The 21,343-nt window shown below is 37.6% G+C and overlaps 1 protein-coding gene across 5 annotated transcripts in view; it reads left to right on the top strand.

Moving 5' to 3' along the window:
• The window catches only part of POU2F1 (POU class 2 homeobox 1), a 208,015-nt gene that overhangs the window by 161,935 nt on the left and 24,737 nt on the right, over positions 1-21,343 (top strand). For all 5 annotated transcript variants that reach the window (XM_011933384.1, XM_011933387.1, XM_011933386.1 and 2 more), the window contains 5 exons: positions 4,513-4,607; positions 10,150-10,323; positions 16,895-17,036; positions 18,587-18,726; positions 19,796-19,975. In XM_011933384.1, the coding sequence (XP_011788774.1) occupies positions 4,513-4,607; positions 10,150-10,323; positions 16,895-17,036; positions 18,587-18,726; positions 19,796-19,975 (731 nt within the window). The remainder of the gene's footprint in view (positions 1-4,512; positions 4,608-10,149; positions 10,324-16,894; positions 17,037-18,586; positions 18,727-19,795; positions 19,976-21,343) is intronic.

Here is a 21,343-nt window from a genome sequence, read left to right on the forward strand (position 1 = left end):
TTGAAAATTGATTGAAAGCTTTTATCCCCCACAAATCACACAGGAAAGGGCAAAAACTTTCAGGTAAAATTGGAATGTATAATGCATGGTAGCGTTTCTCTAAATTAAGCATTGCTTTTGTCTGTAAAAGTCTTAGAGAAAAATCTGGAAAAGATCCCATAATTCCATTATTTTAACAAGTAATTTCATTTTGTAAATTTCCTTTGAGTATGTGTCCATATGTGCAGAAATAAATGTATTTAGAATTTCAGATTTTTTTTTTTTTTTTTTTTTTTTTTTGAGATGGAATAAACAGGAAATTGATTCACAGGCTCCTCATTCTTGCTTTATTTGGTTTGTTTGTTTTTGAGATGGAGTTCAATGGCATGATCTTGGTTCACCGCAACCTCTGCCTCCCGGATTCAAGCAATTCTCCTACCTCAGCCTCCCAAGTAGCTGGGATTACAGGCATGCGCCACCATACCCAGCTAATTTTGACAGTTTTTTTTTTGAGACGGTCTTGCTCTGTCAACCAGGCTGGAGTGCAGTGGCACAATCATGGCTCACTGCAGTCCCAGCCTCTTGGGATCAATCAATCCTCCCACCTTAACCTTCAAAGCAGCTGGGACTAGTGTGTACTAGCTCACCTAGCTAATTTAAAAAAAAAAAAAATTTTTTTTTGTAGAGACACGTCTTACTGTGGTTGCCCAGACTGGTCTTGAACTCCTGGGTTCAAGCGATCCTCGTGCATCAGCCTCCCAAAGTGGTGCTGAGTTTCTAGGCATGAGCCACTGTATCCTGACTCACTTTGAGGAGTCTAATGTGAATGGCTCAATATCTTCCAATAAGAAAGTCTTCTGTAAACTCTGCTAAACCACAGATTTAATCAGAAAAGTGGCATTTCCAAGTTTGTATTTAATAAAGTTCGTGTTGAAACTTGGGTAGGAAAAATTGGTAAATAAGTTGGTAGAGGGACAGGACCTGGTGGCTAGTTGTATTTGATTAATGATAGGAAAGAGGTGTCTAAGTATAATGCCTGGGTTTTTAGGAAACTACGAGGGTTGATAGGTTCAGAGGAAATATAATATATGTAGTATTAGAAGAGCCTTGGTGAAACCAACCTTTTACGTATAAAGGATTAAGTAGATTCAAAAGATACTGCATTTTCAGAAGTCAAAAACTGGTGGAGAGTGGTAGGCGCAATGGAAGAAAATTCCAAGAGGGAAGGAGAAAGTGACCTAGATGAGAAAGACTTAGGAAGGTCTATGCTAAGTGTGTTTATTAGATTTGTTAGATTTGTTAAGCTCGAATGAGATTGCCTTCATTCACTTTCAGCAAAGCCAAGAGCATTGTCTTTCCCTTTTCAAATCTGCAACCTCATTTTATTTCAATTTTATTTGTCTCAAACTAAGATAGTAGAAATAATGAATGACTGTTCATTCTGATTTTTTGGCATTTGCATAGGTATATGTATGTTTTTAAACCCTCCCCCAACTTCCAGACTTTTATAAGATTGGGAAAATAGCACAGATAATTGCTATGATTATATAACTGTAACTGTCTAGAATTTAATTTCAAGCAAGGGAAATCTAAGCCTTTTCCTCAACTGTTTTTCATGGGAAAATTCTTACTGACAGATTACTGAACTTGAGTCATAATTTCTTGGTGATCTTATTCTGCCCTGTCTACTCTCACCACTAATTATGAAAATAATCAAAGAAATGTTCTTGGTTAGAAAACTGTTGTTCATTTGAGTTTTGTTTGAGTTTTTGTTGTTTAGGTAAGGGAAGGTGGCAAGCATTATTTCTTGTTTCTTGTTTTTTGTTTTTGAGACAGAGTCTCGCTCTGTCGCCCAGGCTGGAGTGCAGTGGCGTGATCTCGGCTCACCACAACCTCTGCCTCCAGGGTTAGAAGGATTCTCCTGTCTCAGCCTCCCGAGTAGCTGGGACTACAGGCACCCGCCACCACACCTGACTAATTTTTTTGTATTTTTAGTAGAGATGGGGTTTCACCGTGTTAGCCAGGATGGTCTCCATCTCCTGACCTCGTGATCCACCTGCCTGAGCCTCCGAAAGTGCTGGGGTTACAGGCGTGAGCTATGGCGCCTGGCCAAGCACTGGTTTTTTAAAAGTTCTAAACCTCTAGGGGCCCTTTCAGCCTTTTCAGCTGACCTCGTTTGGGGGTAAAACGTAAGGTTTGAATTTGTTTACATATCTACTTTTGTCTCTTACAGATTAAACTAACTTTCATTGTTAAACTTTAAAGAAACTCCTATGTTGAAATAGCCTATGTTTAATAATGGAACTTCATTTCTGACCTTTGTGCTCGCTACTCTTTTTTTTTTATTTTTATTTTTTTGAGAGGGAGTCTCATTTTTTCACCCAGGCTGGAGTGCAGTGACCCAGTCTTGTCTCACCACAACCTCTGCCTCCTGGGTTCAAGCGATTCTCTTGCCTCACCTCCCGAGTAGCTGGGATTATAGGTATGTGCCACCACACCCGGCTAAATTTTGTATTTTTGGTGGAGATGGGTTTCACCATGTTGGCCAGGCTGGTCTTGAACTCCTGACCTCAAGTGATCTGCCCGCCTCGGCCTCCCAAAGTGCTGGGATTACATGCATGAGCCACCACGCCTGGCCTTCTCTTTCATTTTTTATTATTGTTTTTGAATATTCTTTAGTCTTTAGGCTTTTCAAAACAATTTTACTTAGTTTTAATCGTTAACATAAAATACAGTTTTATTTTTTTACCCTTCAGTATTTTACAAACCAGTAAAGTTTGATATTTTAATTAATTCACTCAAAAATTAGTTGAGTGTCTGCTGTGTCATATAGTGCTCTAACAGTTAGGGATGTATTTTGAACAAGATGCAGGTTCTGCCCTCATTAAGAAATGTCAAATAGTAAACATGTAAACAAATGGTTTAGATAACAATTAGTACTAGTCAGGTAGCAGATCATAATAATCTAGTAATGGTTAACCTAAAGAAGAATGGGCCTATGGTCTGGAAAAGCCTCTCTGGAGAAGCAATATTTGAATTGGGAACTGATGAGGAAAGATGAGGGGGAGGTTACCACACCTAGAATCTGAATGAAGAGTCTTGTAGGCAAAGGAATGTAAAACACCTGAGATGGGAACAGCTTGACCTGATCCAGGAAAAGAAAAGCCAGAGTAGCTGGAGTTGAGTGAGTCAAAGAAAGTGGTAGAAGTTGAGACATGAGAGCTAGACAGAGCCAGATACCTAGGGCTGCATAGATTTTATTCTAATTCTAATATAAGGCCATGACAGCGTTTTAATTGGGAAATGATATGATTATAAAGATCACCCTAACTGTTATATGGAGATTGAACTATAGGGAGACACTTGGGGAAGCAGGATGGTCATTCAAACTTCCATAAACCTGCCTTTTAAGAAATGTTTGTAGTAATATATACTGAATTTTATTTAATCATATTTGCTTCAATATGTATTTCACTTGCCCCAGGACCGGCAAAAGTCAGGGTTCTTTAGAAAAATTCAAACCTGTTTAATATATTTATCTCATTTGTGACCTACATTATGAAATAAATATTAGTATCTTTTGATAGCTTAAATTTAGGCAGTGCTTAGTTACTTATAAATAAATGATAAATTCTGTGGCTAATCTCTGGCAGGCTTAAGTGTTCTGGCTGTTGTCCTACATATTCCAACATTTAATATATCCAAATTTAGTAACCTAAGGAAATCTTAATTAGGAAGGTATTGCCTCAGATAATCTTATCACATGTTCAAAAAAAATGGTAAAATCCCTTTTGTTTGGTGTGCTTTGTTGAATACTTTCTACCATTGCTCTTATCACAGCAAACATAATCTTGTATTTAGTATTTTAGCTACAGCATTTTATCTGAAACTCTGTGGGTTAAATCCTTAAATACAGACATTCTGGGTTGGTCCTCTATCAGGTTCTGAAAATAAAAAGCCATGTATTTGAGTAATTGAGCATCTTCTACAAACAGAGTTTGTATTTCTCCTCTGAATGTCAGTTTGTCATCATGAAGCATTGGTGGCATTACATTATCAATTATTTGAAACTAAGACAGTTCAGTGTTAGTGCAGATATTAATAGAATATTTTACATTTCAACTTTATTATCACCAACAGACAAATGTTTGATAAAGAGAACTTGAATGCTGGCAGTTTCTAATGGATTCTAGGTTAAGAAGTTGAGCTCTTTTTGGAATTTCCAACTCTTTCTATCTAGAGTAGTTTTTTACTTTCATCCCACTCTTTCCTAATATAAAGGATTGACCTATCACAGAGCTTACTCAGATTATGCTAAAGACATACCAGTTTTAATTTAATGTTCTATATCTTCTCTTCCAAATTGTAAAACAAGATTGAATGTAAGGCAAATAAGATAAATAAGAGTTTTGATACCAGTAACACTATCAGAGATCAACTGAAAATTTTCAGCTCATTTTCTAATTTTCTTTCTTTTGCCATGTGTTCAAAGAAATCTTTAATGTTTCTGGATAACATGTTTTTCTTCTACAGGTCTCCTGCAAGCGCAAAATCTTCTAACGCAACTACCTCAGCAAAGCCAAGCCAACCTCCTACAGTCGCAACCAAGCATCACCCTCACCTCCCAGGTCAGTTTTCTTCTATGGGGGCTGCTTTCTCTTATCATGTTGTTTGGGGAGACTTTTGGACTTTTAATTTTTTTTAAATCTAATAAATCTAATAATTCAGTCTTTGAAAACTGACCAGAAAATCAAAGCTAGGCTTAATCAGCTTAATAAAGCAATGCCAGCAAATCAATATAGTCTTTGAAAATCTTCAGAGTTCCTGTTTTCTTATATGTTCATAAAGAATAACTGTGTTAGCAGTAAATGAGTAATGAGTTGTAGCCATATGACATCTCCACTCACCATACTTGGCAGTAGATATTACCACTTAAACTGGAAACCCACCCTCAGTTAAAATCCATTGTTACCCTTTACTCTTTCTCAGAAACTGCAAAGAAATTTTGATCTCTATATTTTCTTTTTTCTCAATGCTTTTATGGCTCTTTAGCTCATTTCTACTAGACCATATAAACACTATAATTATATAAAAACAAATCTTAGGCATAAAGAGGTTTAAATTATAGACCTAGTTCCACTTCTTATCTAGCTGTTGCTTTGAACATGTCATTTTACCTCTCTGGACCTCAGTCTTCTCATCTATAAATTAGGTGACTGGACTGGCCCTGAATCTCCTAGCTTGGACTTTCTTTGTCTGCAGTATGGAAGTTATCACTTAATACTAACACATTACCAGATGTGACAGAATTCAGCATCCATTTATGATAAGAACTCTTGCAAACTAGATATAGAGGGTAACTTTCTTAACCTGGTATACAGCATGTACAAAAAAAAAGAAAAGAAAAAACCAGTATCATACTTAACGAAAAACTGAATACTTTCCCCTAAGATCAGAAATAAAGCAAAGTGACCAGTTGCCACTTTTATTCCACATTATACTGAAGGTGCTAGTAATGCAATAAGACAATAAAATGAAATATTAATAAATGACATAGATTAGAAAGGAAGAAGTAAAACTATCTGAGTTGCTAGATGACATGATTGTCTATTTAGAAAATCCTAAGGAATCTACCAAAAAAAGCTACTGGAATAAGTGAGCTTAGCACGTATGATACAAAGTCAATATATAAAAATCATTTACATTTCTATACACTAGCAGTGAGCATTTGGAAGTTGAAATTTAGAAAAAGAAATTTACAAAAAGAAATTTACAGGCCGGGCGCGGTGGCTCAAGCCTGTAATCCCAGCACTTTGGGAGGCCGAGACGGGCGGATCACGAGGTCAGGAGATCGAGACCATCCTGGCTAACACGGTGAAACCCCGTCTCTACTAAAAAATACAAAAAATTAGCCGGGCGAGGTGGCAGTCGCCTGTAGTCCCAGCTACTCGGGAGGCTGAGGCAGGAGAATGGCGTGAACCCAGGAGGCGGAGTTTGCAGTGAGCTGAGATCCGGCCACAGCACTCCAGCCTGGGCGGCAGAGCGAGACTCCATCTCAAAAAAAAAAAAAAAGAAAAAAAAAAGAAATTTACAGTACTTAGGGGTAAACGTAACAAAATATTTGAAAGGCCTGTACATTGAAAACTATAGAACATTGCTGGATAAAATTAAAGACCTATAAAATAGAAAGAAGTAATGTGTTCATGAATCAGAAGACTTAAGTTGTTAAAATGTCAGTTTTTCCCAAATTGACCTCTAGATTTAACACAGACTCAACCAATACCTAGCAGCCTTTTTTGTAGAAATTTGCATACTGTTTCTAACATTTATATAGAACTGTAGAAAACACAGAATAACCAAACGACTTTGAGAAGAAAATTGAAGGACTACCTGATGTCAAGAATAATTATAAAACTCCAGTATTGAAGACAGTGTAATACTGGCATATGGATAGAAATAGAGATCAGTGGAACAGAATAGAAGGTCCAGTAGACCCACACGTATATGGCCAACTGATTTGCCAAAGGTACCAAAGAATTTCAGTGTGGAAAAAAAGTCATTTTAAAAAATGCTGCAGAAACAATAGGCGGGGGGAAAAAAACCTTGACTATTATTTCACACCATATACAAAGATTTGTTTGATGGGTTGTAGACCTAAACTTAGAGAAAAAAACTTGGAAAAAAATCTTTGTGTCCTTGCCTGACCCAAGGATTTCTTAAATAGGACACAAAAAAACACCATAAAATATAAAACTGATAAATTTAATTTCATAAAAATTAAAAGCTTCTCTCAAGTGAATGAAAAGAAAACCACAGATGGGGAGAAAATATTTTTATGAAACATACCTGATAAAAGGTTTGTGTTCAGAATGTCTAAAGAACTCATTCAAGTTAGCAATAAGACAATCTGATTTAAGGGAATGGGCAGCAAAAAAATTGGAGATACTTCACCCAAGAAGATATGTAAATGTCCAGCAGGCATATGAAAAGATGCTCAAAAACCGTTAGTCATCAGGAAAATTTAAATGAAATATCACTGCACACTCACTAGAATAAGCAAAATTTAAAAGGCTATGACAAAACGAAGTGTTGGGAAGAAGATAAAGCAACTAGAGTTCTCATGCATTGCTTAGTGGTGTTGCAAAATGGTACACACAACTTTGGATATTATTTTGGCAGTTTCTTTTTTGGGGGTGAGGGGGAGGCAAGGTCTTGCTCTGTCACCCAGGCTGGAGTGCAGTGGCACAATCACAGCCCACTCTAGCAGCGTGACCTCCTAAGCTCAAGTGATCCTCCTACTTCAGCCTCCTGAGTAACTGGGATTACAGGCGTGCACCACCACGCCCAGCTATTTTTTGTAGAGGTAAGGTTTTGCCATGTTGCCTAGGCTGGTCTTGAACTCCTGGGCTCAAGCAGTCTGCCTGTCTTGGCCTCCCAAATTGTTGAGATGACAGGTGTGAGCCACTGCACCAGACTGGCAGTATCTTATAAAATTAAATGTCTGTGTACCTCGTGACCCAGCAGTTCTATCCCTAGAAATGCAAGCATACGTCCACACAAAGACTTGTACGTGAATGTTTATAGCAGCTTTAGTCACCTCAAACTGGAAACAACCTAAATATACATCAGCTGGTGACTAGGTAACATAAATTTTACGCATATCCATATGATGGAATGCTACTTAGCAATAAAAAAAAGTGCTTCTGATACATGCAGCTCCTGTGAATGTCAAAAGCATTATACTACATGAAAGAAGACATAAAAGACTGCATAGAGTATGATTCAGTGCACATGGCATTTTAGAAAACACAAAAGTAAGGCACATAAAACATATTAGTGGTTGCCAGGGACTGGGGGCTAATGATGGGGATTAACTACAAAGGGAACAAGGGAACTTTTGGGAGTGATGAGAATGTTCTGTATCTACTACTATCTGTAGTAACTGCTACTACAATTAGTAGCAGTTGTATGACTGTATGTAGAGAGTGAGGTTGGGGTTTTTGAAAAAAGTCTATACCAGAGACTCCTTCCTGGCCTGCATGCTCTGCATATGGTGGCAGGGCTGTTGTAGCTTCATCCTGACTCCTGCTCACTGAATTCTACTCTGCCATTTCTAGATCTGGCCCAGTCCAGCTTGAGGTTTCTGGAGTTGGGGTAACTTATCTGTAACCACCCCATCTAAAGTTACCTAAGCTATTTTTAGTCCTTTATTATTTGAGAATGGGGTTACTTCAACCCCGGAGATGAAGTAACAATATGATAGTTAAGACTCACCTCTAACTGTCAACCAGTTTCGCTGTGAGAAGTGTACAGCCACATGGGAGTCTACTATGGTTGGTGGTGGTTTTGGGTACTCCAGAATGATCAGGTTGAAAATTACGCAGTGTCAGCATGACATAGAAATGAACTTTGTTGTTGTAATTGAAACAGGATGATAAGAGAGGAACTTAACTCCAGTTGTCGCCTGTGTAATGCTTATTCGGTAGTTTTCTGGGATAGTTAGTTCCTTTGGAGGAAGCCTTGACTCATAAGGTAAAGGTCAGGGTTATATAACTCATCTCAATTTGAAGAAGAAAAATTCACAGCCACAGACTTTATCTGTAATCCTGGTTTATAATCGCTCACCTGGGCTACTGTTCACAGGAGGGGACAACTGAGCAACTAAGATGCAGTCAGGCAGCACCTCCCACTAGTGAGGTGTGTTCCACTCAGGGCTTGTGAATAGAACAGAATAACCTTATGTTTGTGTGATAAGAAAGTTGAGTATTTTCTTTTTAAAAAGGGACTATATCCTCATGTCCCAAAATAAACTATACATGGATTTAAATAATCAAATATTCAACAACACATAGAAGAAGCTAGCAGATTATAAGGAATTTTATCAATGTTAGAAATAAGTGAAGCTTTCTCAGATTTGAAGTAAAAGGATATATTAGAAAGGAAAATTAAAAGCTAACCCAAATGACAATTTAAAGGTTTATATACACTGAAAAATAAAGAAAGCAAATTGGAAAAAGCATTTGCGTTAATATGACAAAGCTTACTCTATAAAATTTGAGAATCTCTCTTAAGGATAGGGATGAGAATAAGGGTATCATTAATATATAAATTGGTTAAGGACAGAAATCCAATTCACATCCAAGGAAATACAGATAACAATTGACACATGGGAAAATTTTGACCTTGAGTAGTAAGAGAAATACAAATTAAAGCAGCAGGGAACTACCATTTACTTCTTGAATTAGCAAAACATTTTTTTAAACTGCTGACCAAGTCATGTGGAAGAGTGTTGCAAAGTGGGAACCAACCTTATGATAATGTATCAAAAGCCGTGAAATTGTTTATCTAGTTGCCAGAAAAGCCGTTGAGAATTTATCTTAAAAGAACTAATTACGCACATAGGTGGAAAAAATAACTAATATGCATGAAGTTTTTCATTGTGTTATCTATGTTAGTGAAAACACGAAAACTGTCTAGCAATTAAGAACTGGTTAAGTAAATTATCAGAGTATTGCCTTAGTTTTTAAAAAGGATAAGTATGAAGACTGAAATACCACAGAAAAAAGTTAAAACAATCCTAAATGAGAAAAGCAGAGAGTAAAATTGTGTATACCATAATTACAGTGAAGGTTTAAAAATATAGGTCCTTGGGGAAAAAACTGGAACAGATATACAAAAGTGAAACCTGTTATAAGATATTTAAACTATAGGTGGTTTACTTTTCCCCCTTAAAATAATTTTAATGATCTTGAATACTATTTTTATAATACTGTGTCACAGGTTGGAGATGTAATAGTGATAAAAAGACTCTACTGCTTTGACAGTTGAAGTGCTAGACTTATGAAATAGATTTTTTGAAATAAAGAGTAATTTATTAAAAGACATAAGATATATGTATTCAGACCATTTGAAAACCCAGTTATAATAGATTTCATTTTTGTGTATTCATGTTTTTTCTATAGAGTTACATGCTTAACCTTACTTGTAATTACCACATACGTAGTTTTACTGTCTGCTTTGCTCACTAAACATTATGTTGTACATTCTGTAGTGTTACATGGTCTTCATTGTTCTCCATAAATGTGGCTGTTTCCTTCAATTGTTTACTTGGAGTAAGCCTAAATATCTCTTCACATGTTTTTCCTCATTGTTTTATTCTTTCTCTAACAGCCAGCAACCCCAACACGCACAATAGCAGCAACCCCAATTCAGACACTTCCACAGAGCCAGTCAACACCAAAGCGAATTGATACTCCCAGCTTGGAGGAGCCCAGTGACCTTGAGGAGCTTGAGCAGTTTGCCAAGACCTTCAAACAAAGACGAATCAAACTTGGATTCACTCAGGTAGGGTGAATTGGCCTTACATTGATTGCCCTCCTTGGCTGGGTCCAAATTCGGTTGGCTCTCTGTATTCATGGATTCCACATCTGTGGATTTGACCAGTCTAAAATATTTGAGGCAGGGGATGAAAAAGGATGGTCATGTCTGTACTGAACATGTGTAGACTTTTTTTCTTGCCATTATTTCCTAAGCAATACAATAATTTACATAGCATTTATATTATATTAAGTATTATAAGTAACCTAGAGATGATTTAAGGTATATGGGAGGATACACATATGTTATATACAAATATGCATTTTATAATTTTGAGGACTTGAGCATCAGTGGATTTTGGTATCCAAGGGAGGTCCCGAAACCAATCCTTTGTGCATACCAAGGGACAACTGTATTTACTTTACACATCCAAAGAGGCTTCTAAGATACAATATATTCCTCAGCCATGTTGTTTTTTGGTTTTAAACTGTACCTTTCTGTTAGCCTTTTCCTGCATTTTTAATGTATGGTTTAATGTTGGTCTAGAAGCTTTATGATTCCTTTCAGAACACAGGCCTCTGAAATCATAATTATATCAGTAAATTGTGAAGAGTTTAAAAGATTATGTTGGAGGATATTTTGACTGTACTGAGGATTTTGTTATTGAAGAATATCTGGTAGTAGACCTTAGTGCTTCATATGTAAGATGAAGACCTTAGTGCTTCATATGTAAGATGAAGAGAGAGTAAAGATTACAGGGTGTATTTTAGTAGCTAAAAGGGGAAAAGTTTAGAAGGCTTATTTAAAAACAGTTTTTTGTAGTGGGTTGCAGTAGCGCTCATCTGTAATCCCAGCACTTTGGGAGACTGAGGTGGGAGGATTGCTTGAGCCCAGGAGATGGAGACCAGCCTGGTCTCTGGTGGGACCCTGTCTCTCCAAAGAGTAAATAAAAAATTTAACTGGGTGTGGTGGCACATGCCTGTAGTTCAAGCTATCAGGAGGCTGAGGTGGGAGGATTGCTTGAACCTGGGAGGTCGAGGCTGCAGTGAGCCAGTATTGCTCCTTTGCACTCCAGCCCGGGTGACAGAGCAAAACATTGTCTCTAAAAAGATAAAAATTAATAAAAATTAAAAATAAAAATAACTTTGGAAGAGAAAGGGTGATGAAGACAGGCATGCAGGCACAGGCACACACACTCTCTAAGCCTATGCTAAAACCAGTTAATCAAGCAAGAATCTATAGAAGATGAAAACCCCAAATTAGCTAATATCCAAATTAATTTTCTACAATTTGTCAGCTAACCAAGGACTTTTAAAGAAGAGTGAATATATTTAATAAATTAATTAAACAGTTGTCTGGATACATGGCATTTTTGTTTGTTCTAAGCACTACCACTGACTCTTTGATTAACCTGTCATAAATAATACATGTTTTTTAGAGGCAGGGTCTCACTATGTTTGCCAGGTTGGTCTTGAACTCTTGGCCTCAAGCAACCCTCCCGCCTTGGCTTCCCAAAGTGCTAGGATTACAGGTGTGAGCCACTGTGTCCAGCCTGTAAATAATAATTTTAAAGCAGGCAAAGAATTAAACTGAATGAAATTTATATAAAATGGTGTAAGATCATTAGGTTAAAAAAAAAAAGGCGGAAGTATGGATTAGATTGGGTGCTTTTATGGAATCAGGAAAAATCTGATATTTTCTTTCCAGGGAATATAATTACTGTTTGAAGTTTTTAAGCCACTACTTAAATATTACTCAAATTACTTTGTGTTGAAAGTACAGTAATGCTCCACCTGGCCTGGTAGGTCAAAATCCAAGGATAGCATCCTGCATGTACTATGGGTGTTCTTAAGAACACATTTATATGTATCTTTATATATATCTATCTTTTTTTTTTTTTTTTTTTTTTTTGAGACAGGGCCTCGGTCTGTCACTCAGGCTGGAGTACAGTGTCATGATCACGGCCCACTGCAGCCTTAACCTCCAGAGGTCAAAGGATTCTCCTGCTTCCGTCTCCTGAGTAGCTGGGACTCAGGCACACCATCACACCCAGCTAATTTTTGTATTTTTTGTAGAGACGAGGTCTTGTCATGTTGCCCAGGCTGGTCTCAAACTCCTAGGCTCAACCAAATCCATCCACGTCAGCTTCCCAAAGTGCTGAGATTACAGGTGTGAGCCACCACGCCCAGCCCAGGCTTATATTTCTTTGGGAATTCATTTTTGCTCAAAGAAATCAGTTGTGTTTGGGAATATAAAATGATTTTTTAAATAGGCATGATTTTAGAGGAAATACAGTTACATTTGTGAGGAGTTTGACTTATGAAGAAGCAAATTATCCAGAAACATTTTAATCCTTTCAAAGCATCTTAAATGATCTGACTTGTTTTAAAAAGAAAGCTAGGCCAGGCACAGTGACTCACACCTGTAATCCCAGCACTTTGGGAGGCCGAGATAGGTGGATCACCTGAGGTCAGGAGTTCAAGACCAGCCTCGCCGACATGGTGAAACCGCATCTCGACTAAAAAATACAAAAATTAGCCGGGCGTGATGGCGGATGCCTGTAATCCCAGCTAATCAGGAGGCTGAGGCAGGGAGAATTGCCTCAACCTGGGAGGTAGAGATTATAGTGAGCCGAGATCACACCACTGCACTCCAGCCTGGGTGACAGAGCGAGATTCTGTTTCAAAAAAAAAAAAAAGAAAGAAAGCTAAACATAAAACTAGATTGATATGAGTAAGTTAGGACGCTGAAATAAGTATACAGTTAGCATATTTAGCAGTGCCTCAAGTTTTGAACTATCAGCACAGTATACTCTTGGGTTCCCTGAGAGATTGTTATCTAAGTGATATGCCAAAGATGTTAAGGCTTTTAAAAATCTTTAGCTTTTACTCAAATTGTGGTTTGCCTTTCTGCATTTGACCCAGCGTATTGCCAGTGTTATGTTTTTCTCTGCCTCCGCACATCCCTCCAGGTAAAGGAGCTTCCCTGTGGTCTGGTGTTTTTATCCTATTTTTTGGCATGACCATTCCTTATTATTCAAAATGACTTTGAGACAGCAGTGGCAATGGTTCACAAACTTGGACTATGTGGGTTAAAGTATATACTACTGCTGCAGAATGGAAAATCAGTCTATCAACCTCTGTTTGTAAGTCAGATACTTTAATTTTAGTTATTTGAAGGTTGTTCTGTGTCCAATGTATTTATGTACACACACAAAGAGAAAGTTTTAGCCATTAATTTGCTGAAATAAAAAAAGCTCTATTCTCTGTGTAAGTATGCATATTATTAGATGTTTTAAACAGTTATTTTCTAATTACATAATTGCTTGTTAAAGGATTACCATGGCTGTCTTTGCATAGTTAGAAAGCATGTCATAGTATAATACATTTATCACATGTGGTACATTCATTATTTCCCAGTCCCAGTTTTTGTTCCTTTTTTGTTTTGTTATTTTTAAAAATATCAAAGGGATATAATATAGTTAAGATTGTATATGAATCGACTACTTAAAACGTTTACTTTTGTGAGTGATAACCCAAGATGGTTGTGAGTTGGATTGTCATGAAAGCATTAAACCAAGCCTGTACCAAATTAATGAAAATTAGTATGTTAACTGAGGAGCCTGTTGCTTTTTATTCAATTAAGCAATTTAAATGTGAAATAAAACATATTATTAATAAATGATAAAGTGAGTTTATTATCATGGTTCTAGTTAGTTAATGGCATAGCTTTATTTCCAGCCACCTTAAGGTATCAATTCTTATAATTACTGTCATGATTTTTTAATATATATTTTATTTACCTTTTTTTTTTTTTTTTTTTTTTTTAAGAGAGAGGGTATTGCTCTGTTGGCTCTGGCTGAAGTGCAGTGGTACAATTATATCTCACTGCAGCCTCAAACTTCTGGGGTCAAGTGATCCTCCCACCTCAGCCTTGCAAGTAGCTGGGACTACAGACACACACACCACACCCAACTAATATTTTTGTGTTTGGTAGAGATGGGGTCTTGTGTTTCCTAGGCTGTTGATTTATTTTTTACTTGTTAAATTGTTACTTTTATATACTTTTATAATAAGATAGAAGTTTGTGAAAATTTATAGCTTAAAATGGGGTTTTAAAAATAGGTTATTTTTTTAACCCAACTAGCACCTATTGTGCCAGAAAACGCTTATTGCCATCTAACTGCTACATAAGTTCTTATACTCAAAGAATTACAAGGTTTAATTGGCATCAGCTATAATCTAAACAAGGTGACCATGACATGAATATATGTGATACACAATGCATAAGTTCAGTGCTTGACATATAGTAGGCACTTAGTGAATATTTGATTGAAGTAACATTTTATTTTATTTTCTTCTATTTATTTTTTTGAGAGAGTCTCACTCTGTCACCCAGGCTGGAGTGCAGTAGCCTGATCTCGGCTCACTGCAACCTCCGCCTCCCGGGTTTCAAGCAGTTCTCATGCCTCAGCCTCCTGAGTAGCTGGGATTACAGGGGTGCACCACCACACCCGACTAATTTTTGTGTTTTTAGTAGAAACAGGAGTTTCGCCATGTTGGCCAGGCTGGTCTTGAACTCCTGACCTCAAGTAATCCACCTGCCTTGGCCTCTTAAAGTGCTGGGATTACGGATGTGAACCACTGTGCCCTGCCTGAATGAAGTAACATTTAATAAAAATACAGCGATATAAGTATAGATAAACATAATCATCTATATCTTTAGACATATTTGTATACAGTATAATGGATAGCACTTATGCTCTGCTCACCACTAATTCTGGTTCTTTCCATTTTACTGTAATTGGAAGGAAAGTAATAAACAGTCTACTTCAGTATGTTCAGAACTGTCATTAAAACTTTGTGATTATGGGATGTTCTGTATTTGTGTTGTCCAACACAATAGCCACTGTCTACTTATGGCTATTGAGCACTTGGAAGGGCTAGTGGTGCTAAGGAACTGAATTTTTAATTTATTGGATTTTAATTAATTTAAATAGCCACATGTGGCTGGTGGCTATATGGGAAGGCAGAGGATATCAGTCACTTGAAGTTCAGGTATTCTGTGTGCCTCCTTTTGTCTTACATTTCAGTATTTCTCACTGTTAAACTTTTTGTCAGAAGTAGCTCACCAAAAAGAAAATGGGGTTTTAAAAATATGTTATTTTTTGTAACCCAACTGCCACCTAATGTAGGTGCTAATAAAAAATGTAGTATTCAAAAGATGGATTAGGGGTAGGGAGGAATCAAAGGACTGGGATAATCCCAGTTCAAAATAAGTGTTGCCAGGATAGTTGAGAGTTGGCTGTCTCATAGTAGGATTAGTTGTATAGTACTTTGGACCAGAAATAATGTTGCCTTTCTGCCCTGTCACTAAACTAATTGAAATGAATGGGTGAATCATTTAAACTCAGTGAGCTTCTGTTTCCTGTATATAAAGTAACTATTAAGATACCCTTTTTTTCCAGCTTGAACAAGAGAGATTCAGCAAGAAGAAAAGCTCTGTATACATTTCAAAGGCTATAGGCTTATAGAGAAAGACATCTTTTGTAATATATTCAGGGCATCATTGTTCTATTGCTATAAGGTTACCAAGTTTCCAGTGCCCATGAAGGTTTGACTAAATGGGTCAAACCTCTCTACTGTGAATTTCTATTTCTATGATGGTTACAAAAGTAGTCTTTTAGAATACCTGTTTTTTGTAACTAACTTTGAAATCCAAACTAGGAGTGAAAATAGATTTTTTTTTTCACTGCTTCCAGAAATACTTGATAGGGAAAAGAAGAAAGAGATGATTTCTAATTTTTAAACTGCTTTTTGGGAAGTTTGGTTAGTTCAGGAATATCTTAGGTTATCTAGAGAGTTATACATAATATCTGTAGGTGATACAGATAAATTTATTTTTCTTTTTATTTTTTAATTTTTTTTCTTTTTTTGAGACAGGGTCTCGCTCTGTCACCCAGACTGGAGTGCAGTGGCACGATAACAGCTTGCTACAGCCTTGACCTCCTGGGCTCAAGCAATCCTTCCACTTCAGCCTCCCAAATGACTAGGACTACAGGCACAAGCCACCATGCCTGGCTGATATTTGTTTGTTTGTTTTTTTAGATGTTTTGCCACATTCCCCAGACTGGTCTGGAAATCCTGGGCTCAAGTAATCCACCCATGTAGGCCTAGGCCTCCCAAAATCCTGGGATTAAAGGTGTGAGCCACTGTGCCCAGACCAGATAAATACATTTTTAAAGATTACTTAAATCACTTTGGTTGTATCATTTAAGGGGCTTGTTAGAATATTAGCACTATTTTTGATACCTAGTTGAAATTTTGGTATCTCCATGATTACATAAGGTGGCAAGAAGAGATTCAAAATGGGAAAGTATGTGGGACAGTATTGAACATTATAATGATCAGGCGTGACAGAGTCCTCACAGTAACACTGTAACTGGCTTAGGAATGGAATTTATGTGGGACCCCGTAAGTGGAATAATTATTGACTCTATCTAAAGCAGTTACTGGAGCAACACCCCAGAGTGAAGGCTTTAAGCATTGGTGAGATGACTCTGTCTTTCCTCTCCTCTTCTGCTCTGTATTTTGTGTAGGGTGATGTTGGGCTCGCTATGGGGAAACTATATGGAAATGACTTCAGCCAAACTACCATCTCTCGCTTTGAAGCCTTGAACCTCAGCTTTAAGAACATGTGCAAGTTGAAGCCACTTTTAGAGAAGTGGCTAAATGATGCAGGTAAATGACTATATAAGACATTTCTTTGTCATTCATTGGAATTTTACAGGGGGATTGTTATATAAATTGGGGTTTATATTTCTTACTCTATTTTTGTTATTACGGAACCTTGAAGCTTACTGATCCTGGGAGGATCATTATGAATTATGGTAGTATAAATCAGAAAGCTGATTCATTTAAATATTCTAATAATAACAGTGTAAATAATTAGCAATAATTTTTAGCCTGAAATACTTCTTGTATTTGAGCCAGGAAAGGAACACACACACACACACACAGTTGAAGGAACAGGATAAGAAGGCTTTTGTATTTAGGTAAGCTTGAAGTAGAAGCTTATTGTTTCTTCTTTGATGAATTATCATGGAACTTGTTCTTGCAATATTGCTGCTTTTGTTATTTCAGATGACCACACATATCATTCAGAAAAGTTGGACTACTAGCTTAGTCTTACGTTTTTTTGTTCTGAGAGTTCCTTTTGGAAGATTGGAATTTTGAGTCACAGTATCATAGACTGTGAAAGCTGTAGGAGTCATATAGATCCCTTAAACTATGGTTCTTATTGTAGATATGAACAAAAATTAGGCCTTTGGAAAAGACAAACCTGAAACGCGCATCCTTGGACAGTTCTATTCAGCAGCTGGGGGTGAGGCCTAGGCATCTGTTTCCACAGTCCACAGATAAGAACCACTGATTTACTCCCTCCATCTTATTTTACATGTAGCAGAAACAAACTCAGTTGTGTACGACGTGCCCAAGGTTATTAAACTGTGAAATTACAGAACCCTGTGATTTAACTTCAGAGAATTTATAAATATTTCATTTGTTTCTTTTCTTTTTACCCTACATTATACCAATAAAATCAGAGGCCATTTACAATATAAATATTAAACGTTCAGTAAAGAAACTTTCTTCCTTTTATCGCCAGAACTTATAAACAAACAGAACTGGAGACATAGAGCTGAGTTTAAGGATAGAAATAGTAAACCTCTTTTTTCTCAGAAACAGAAATCCAAAAGTAGTGGTAATATTGTCAACATCCTCGGACAAAGAATGCCAATAAGAGCAGCAGAAATATCCATGGTAGTAAATATATATTTTTTAGGGGGGGCGGAGGAGCAGGTAAGGGGAGACATGGTCTCACTGTGTTGCCCAGGCTGGAGTGCAATGACACGATCTCAGCTCACTGCAACCTCTGCCTCCCAGATTCAAGTGATTCTCCTGCCTCGGCCTCCCAAGTAACTGGGACCACAGGTGCACACCACCGTGCCCAGCTAATTTTTGTATTTTTGATAGAGATGGGGTTTCACCACGTTAGCCAAGCTGGTCTTGAACTGCTGACCTCAAGTGATCCTCCCGCCTCTGCCTCCCAAAGTGCTGGGTGTACAGGTGTGAACCACCATGCCCGGCCAATAAGCAATATTGTAATGTAGGTTATGTGAAAACCTTTTCATACTTCATGTAGCTTATTTTGTCAGTTTTGTTAATATGGATATTCATATGAATCACTGTGCTCAGCTAATTTTATTTGTGTATTTTCTTCATTCTTACAGAGAACCTCTCATCTGATTCATCCCTTTCCAGCCCAAGTGCCCTGAATTCTCCAGGAATTGAGGGCTTGAGCCGTAGGAGGAAGAAACGCACCAGCATAGAGACCAACATCCGTGTGGCCTTAGAGAAGAGTTTCTTGGAGGTCAGTGAGGATTTTACTTTTCTGTACGTGGGATTGTCTGTGTGGTACTTAACATTAGTACTTAGTAGAACTGTAGGTGGTAAAAGATGACATGTCAGCCTCTGCCCTTATGGATGATTATGAATAGGGGAAGTAAGTAAGTTACTAACATAGGAGACAGAACCAGAGTTCTGCAGGGTTCAGGAGAGACCAGAATCACATCCATGCAAGCGCTCAGTATGAGAGAGGTGGCAGCTAACATAGGGTACATAGGAATTAATTCCACAGACGACAAAAGGTTGGGGGAAAGTACTTTAGCGGAGGAAACACATGAGCATTTCCCCCTCAGAGTGGGGGAGAAACACTGAAGTGAGGGAATCCATAGGGTGTATCAGGAGACACTCTAGTAGATTGGTTGGTTAAATTGTAGTGTCTGTATGTCTGGAGTAGTAGTTTGGGATTGGAACACTAGAGACCTTGAGTGTTAGGCTATGGAGCTTAAGTTAATGCAAAAGATATTTGGCAATTATTTTTTTTTAACCAGGTAATATCATAACAAAGCTTTTAAGAAAATTTTGACTTCTCTAATTCAGAAAAGACTTGAGCACATTGGGAGAACACTGAATTAGGAATTTTTATCAGCTCTGCCCCTGATTGGGCAAATCACATGATTTCTTTAAGCTGAAGGTCCTTCATCTATGAAACACCTGCCTTTCCTACTGTGAGGTCCAAATTAGATAGCATGAAGCATGGAGAAAGGTTAAATTCCTATTAATACATATGGTTGTACTGGTATTTTGTTAATTTCATTCACAATTAATAGATCTTAAAAATGAAAAACTATAGATATTCAAGGATAACTTATTCTAAGTTAATATGAATAAGTTTAGTAGGCGTATGTTCATTAGAACTTCTATCTACAGAATCTCTTTGTTGAAAGTGGCCCAATATGGATGGTCATATGTATCCCAGCTTCATTTTCTAACCTGTCCCTCCTCATTTGTTTATTTATATACTGATGTGATTATGCCAGTAGTTCAAAAAGTTATTCCAAAGGATAGTTACTCCAAAGGATTTTTTCACCCTGCAGAATCAAAAGCCTACCTCGGAAGAGATCACTATGATTGCTGATCAGCTCAATATGGAAAAAGAGGTGATTCGTGTTTGGTTCTGTAACCGCCGCCAGAAAGAAAAAAGAATAAACCCACCAAGCAGTGGTGGGACCAGCAGCTCACCTATCAAAGCAATTTTCCCCAGCCCAACTTCACTGGTAAGAATAAAAAAATGCAAGCTCAAGGGCTACTTTTCACAATTTTACAAATGACCTGTTAAATCAGTTTATTTCATAATGGTAATTTAATGAATAAATACATCAAGTAAATACATATAAATTTATATTTTAGACATTATCAAGGTAATGAAATTCTCATGCTCACGTGCTCTCTCTCTCTCTCTCTCTCGCTGTCTCGCTCTCTGTCTGCTGAGGTCAGTGGTCTTGAGGTGCCCCTGCATGGAGGTTGAAATCTCATGTTGTTATTAACCCAAGAACTTCTTGGTCTATCTTATTTTTTATTTATTTTTCTATTTATTGTATTGTATTGTATTGTATTGTATTGAGACAGAGTGTCACTCCATCACCCAGGCTGGAGTACAGTGGTACGATCTCAGCTCACTGCAACCTCCGCCTCCTGGGTTCAAGTGATTCTTGTGCCTCAGCCTCCCGAGTAACTGGGATTATAGATGTACCCCACAGATGTACCACCATTCCCGGCTAATTATTTGTACTTTTGATAGAAGCAGGGTTTCACCATGTTGGCCAGGCTGGTCTTGAACTCCAGACCTCAAGTGATCCACTGCCTCGGCCTCCACCTCCCAAAGTGCTGGGATTACAGGTGTGAGCCACCATTCCCAGTCTTCTTTTTTTCTTCTTCTTTTTTTTTTGGAGACAGAGTTTCACTCTTGTTGCCCAGGCTGGAGTGCAATGGTGTGATCTCAATTCACTGCAACCTCTGCCTCCTGGGTTCAAAAGATTCTCCTGCCTCAGCCTCCCGAAGTAGCTGGGATTACAGGCACCCGCCACAAGGCCCAGCTAATTTTTTTGTATTTTTAGTTGAGGCCGGGGTTTCACCATGTTCTCCAGGCTGGTCTTAAACTCCTGACCTCAGGTGATCCACCTGCCTCAGCCTCCCAAAGTGCTGGGATTACAGGTGTGAACCACTGCACCCAGCCCACCTATCTTATTTTTTAAAGTGAACAATTCTAATTCTTTCATTGCATTTCCATCATACTCTTCTCCGGTATAGTTCATTAGATTACTGTGTAACCATGGGAGTAAATTTGCTACTGATTCCAGCTATCTCAGAAAATCTTTAGTTACTTTTTATTCGTGTTGAGTCCTAAAGCCCAATTTGTTAAACTTACACTCACATGATTAAGTGACAACAAATTACCAGATAACTTACAGCTCTGAACTTGTATTAAGACAATCATCTCAGATCTTTTACTTTCAAACAACATATGATCCTTTCCTATGAAGCCTCATTGAGTAACTTCTGCTGTTTGCATTAGTCCTAGACTGAAGAGACATACAGTGGTCGTGTGACTCCCTTGATTTTTAGGATGATTATAAATTTGACTT

Source organism: Colobus angolensis, unplaced genomic scaffold, assembly GCF_000951035.1.
Source record: "Colobus angolensis palliatus isolate OR3802 unplaced genomic scaffold, Cang.pa_1.0 Scaffold126, whole genome shotgun sequence".
In the NCBI taxonomy this organism is placed as follows: domain Eukaryota; kingdom Metazoa; phylum Chordata; class Mammalia; order Primates; family Cercopithecidae; genus Colobus; species Colobus angolensis.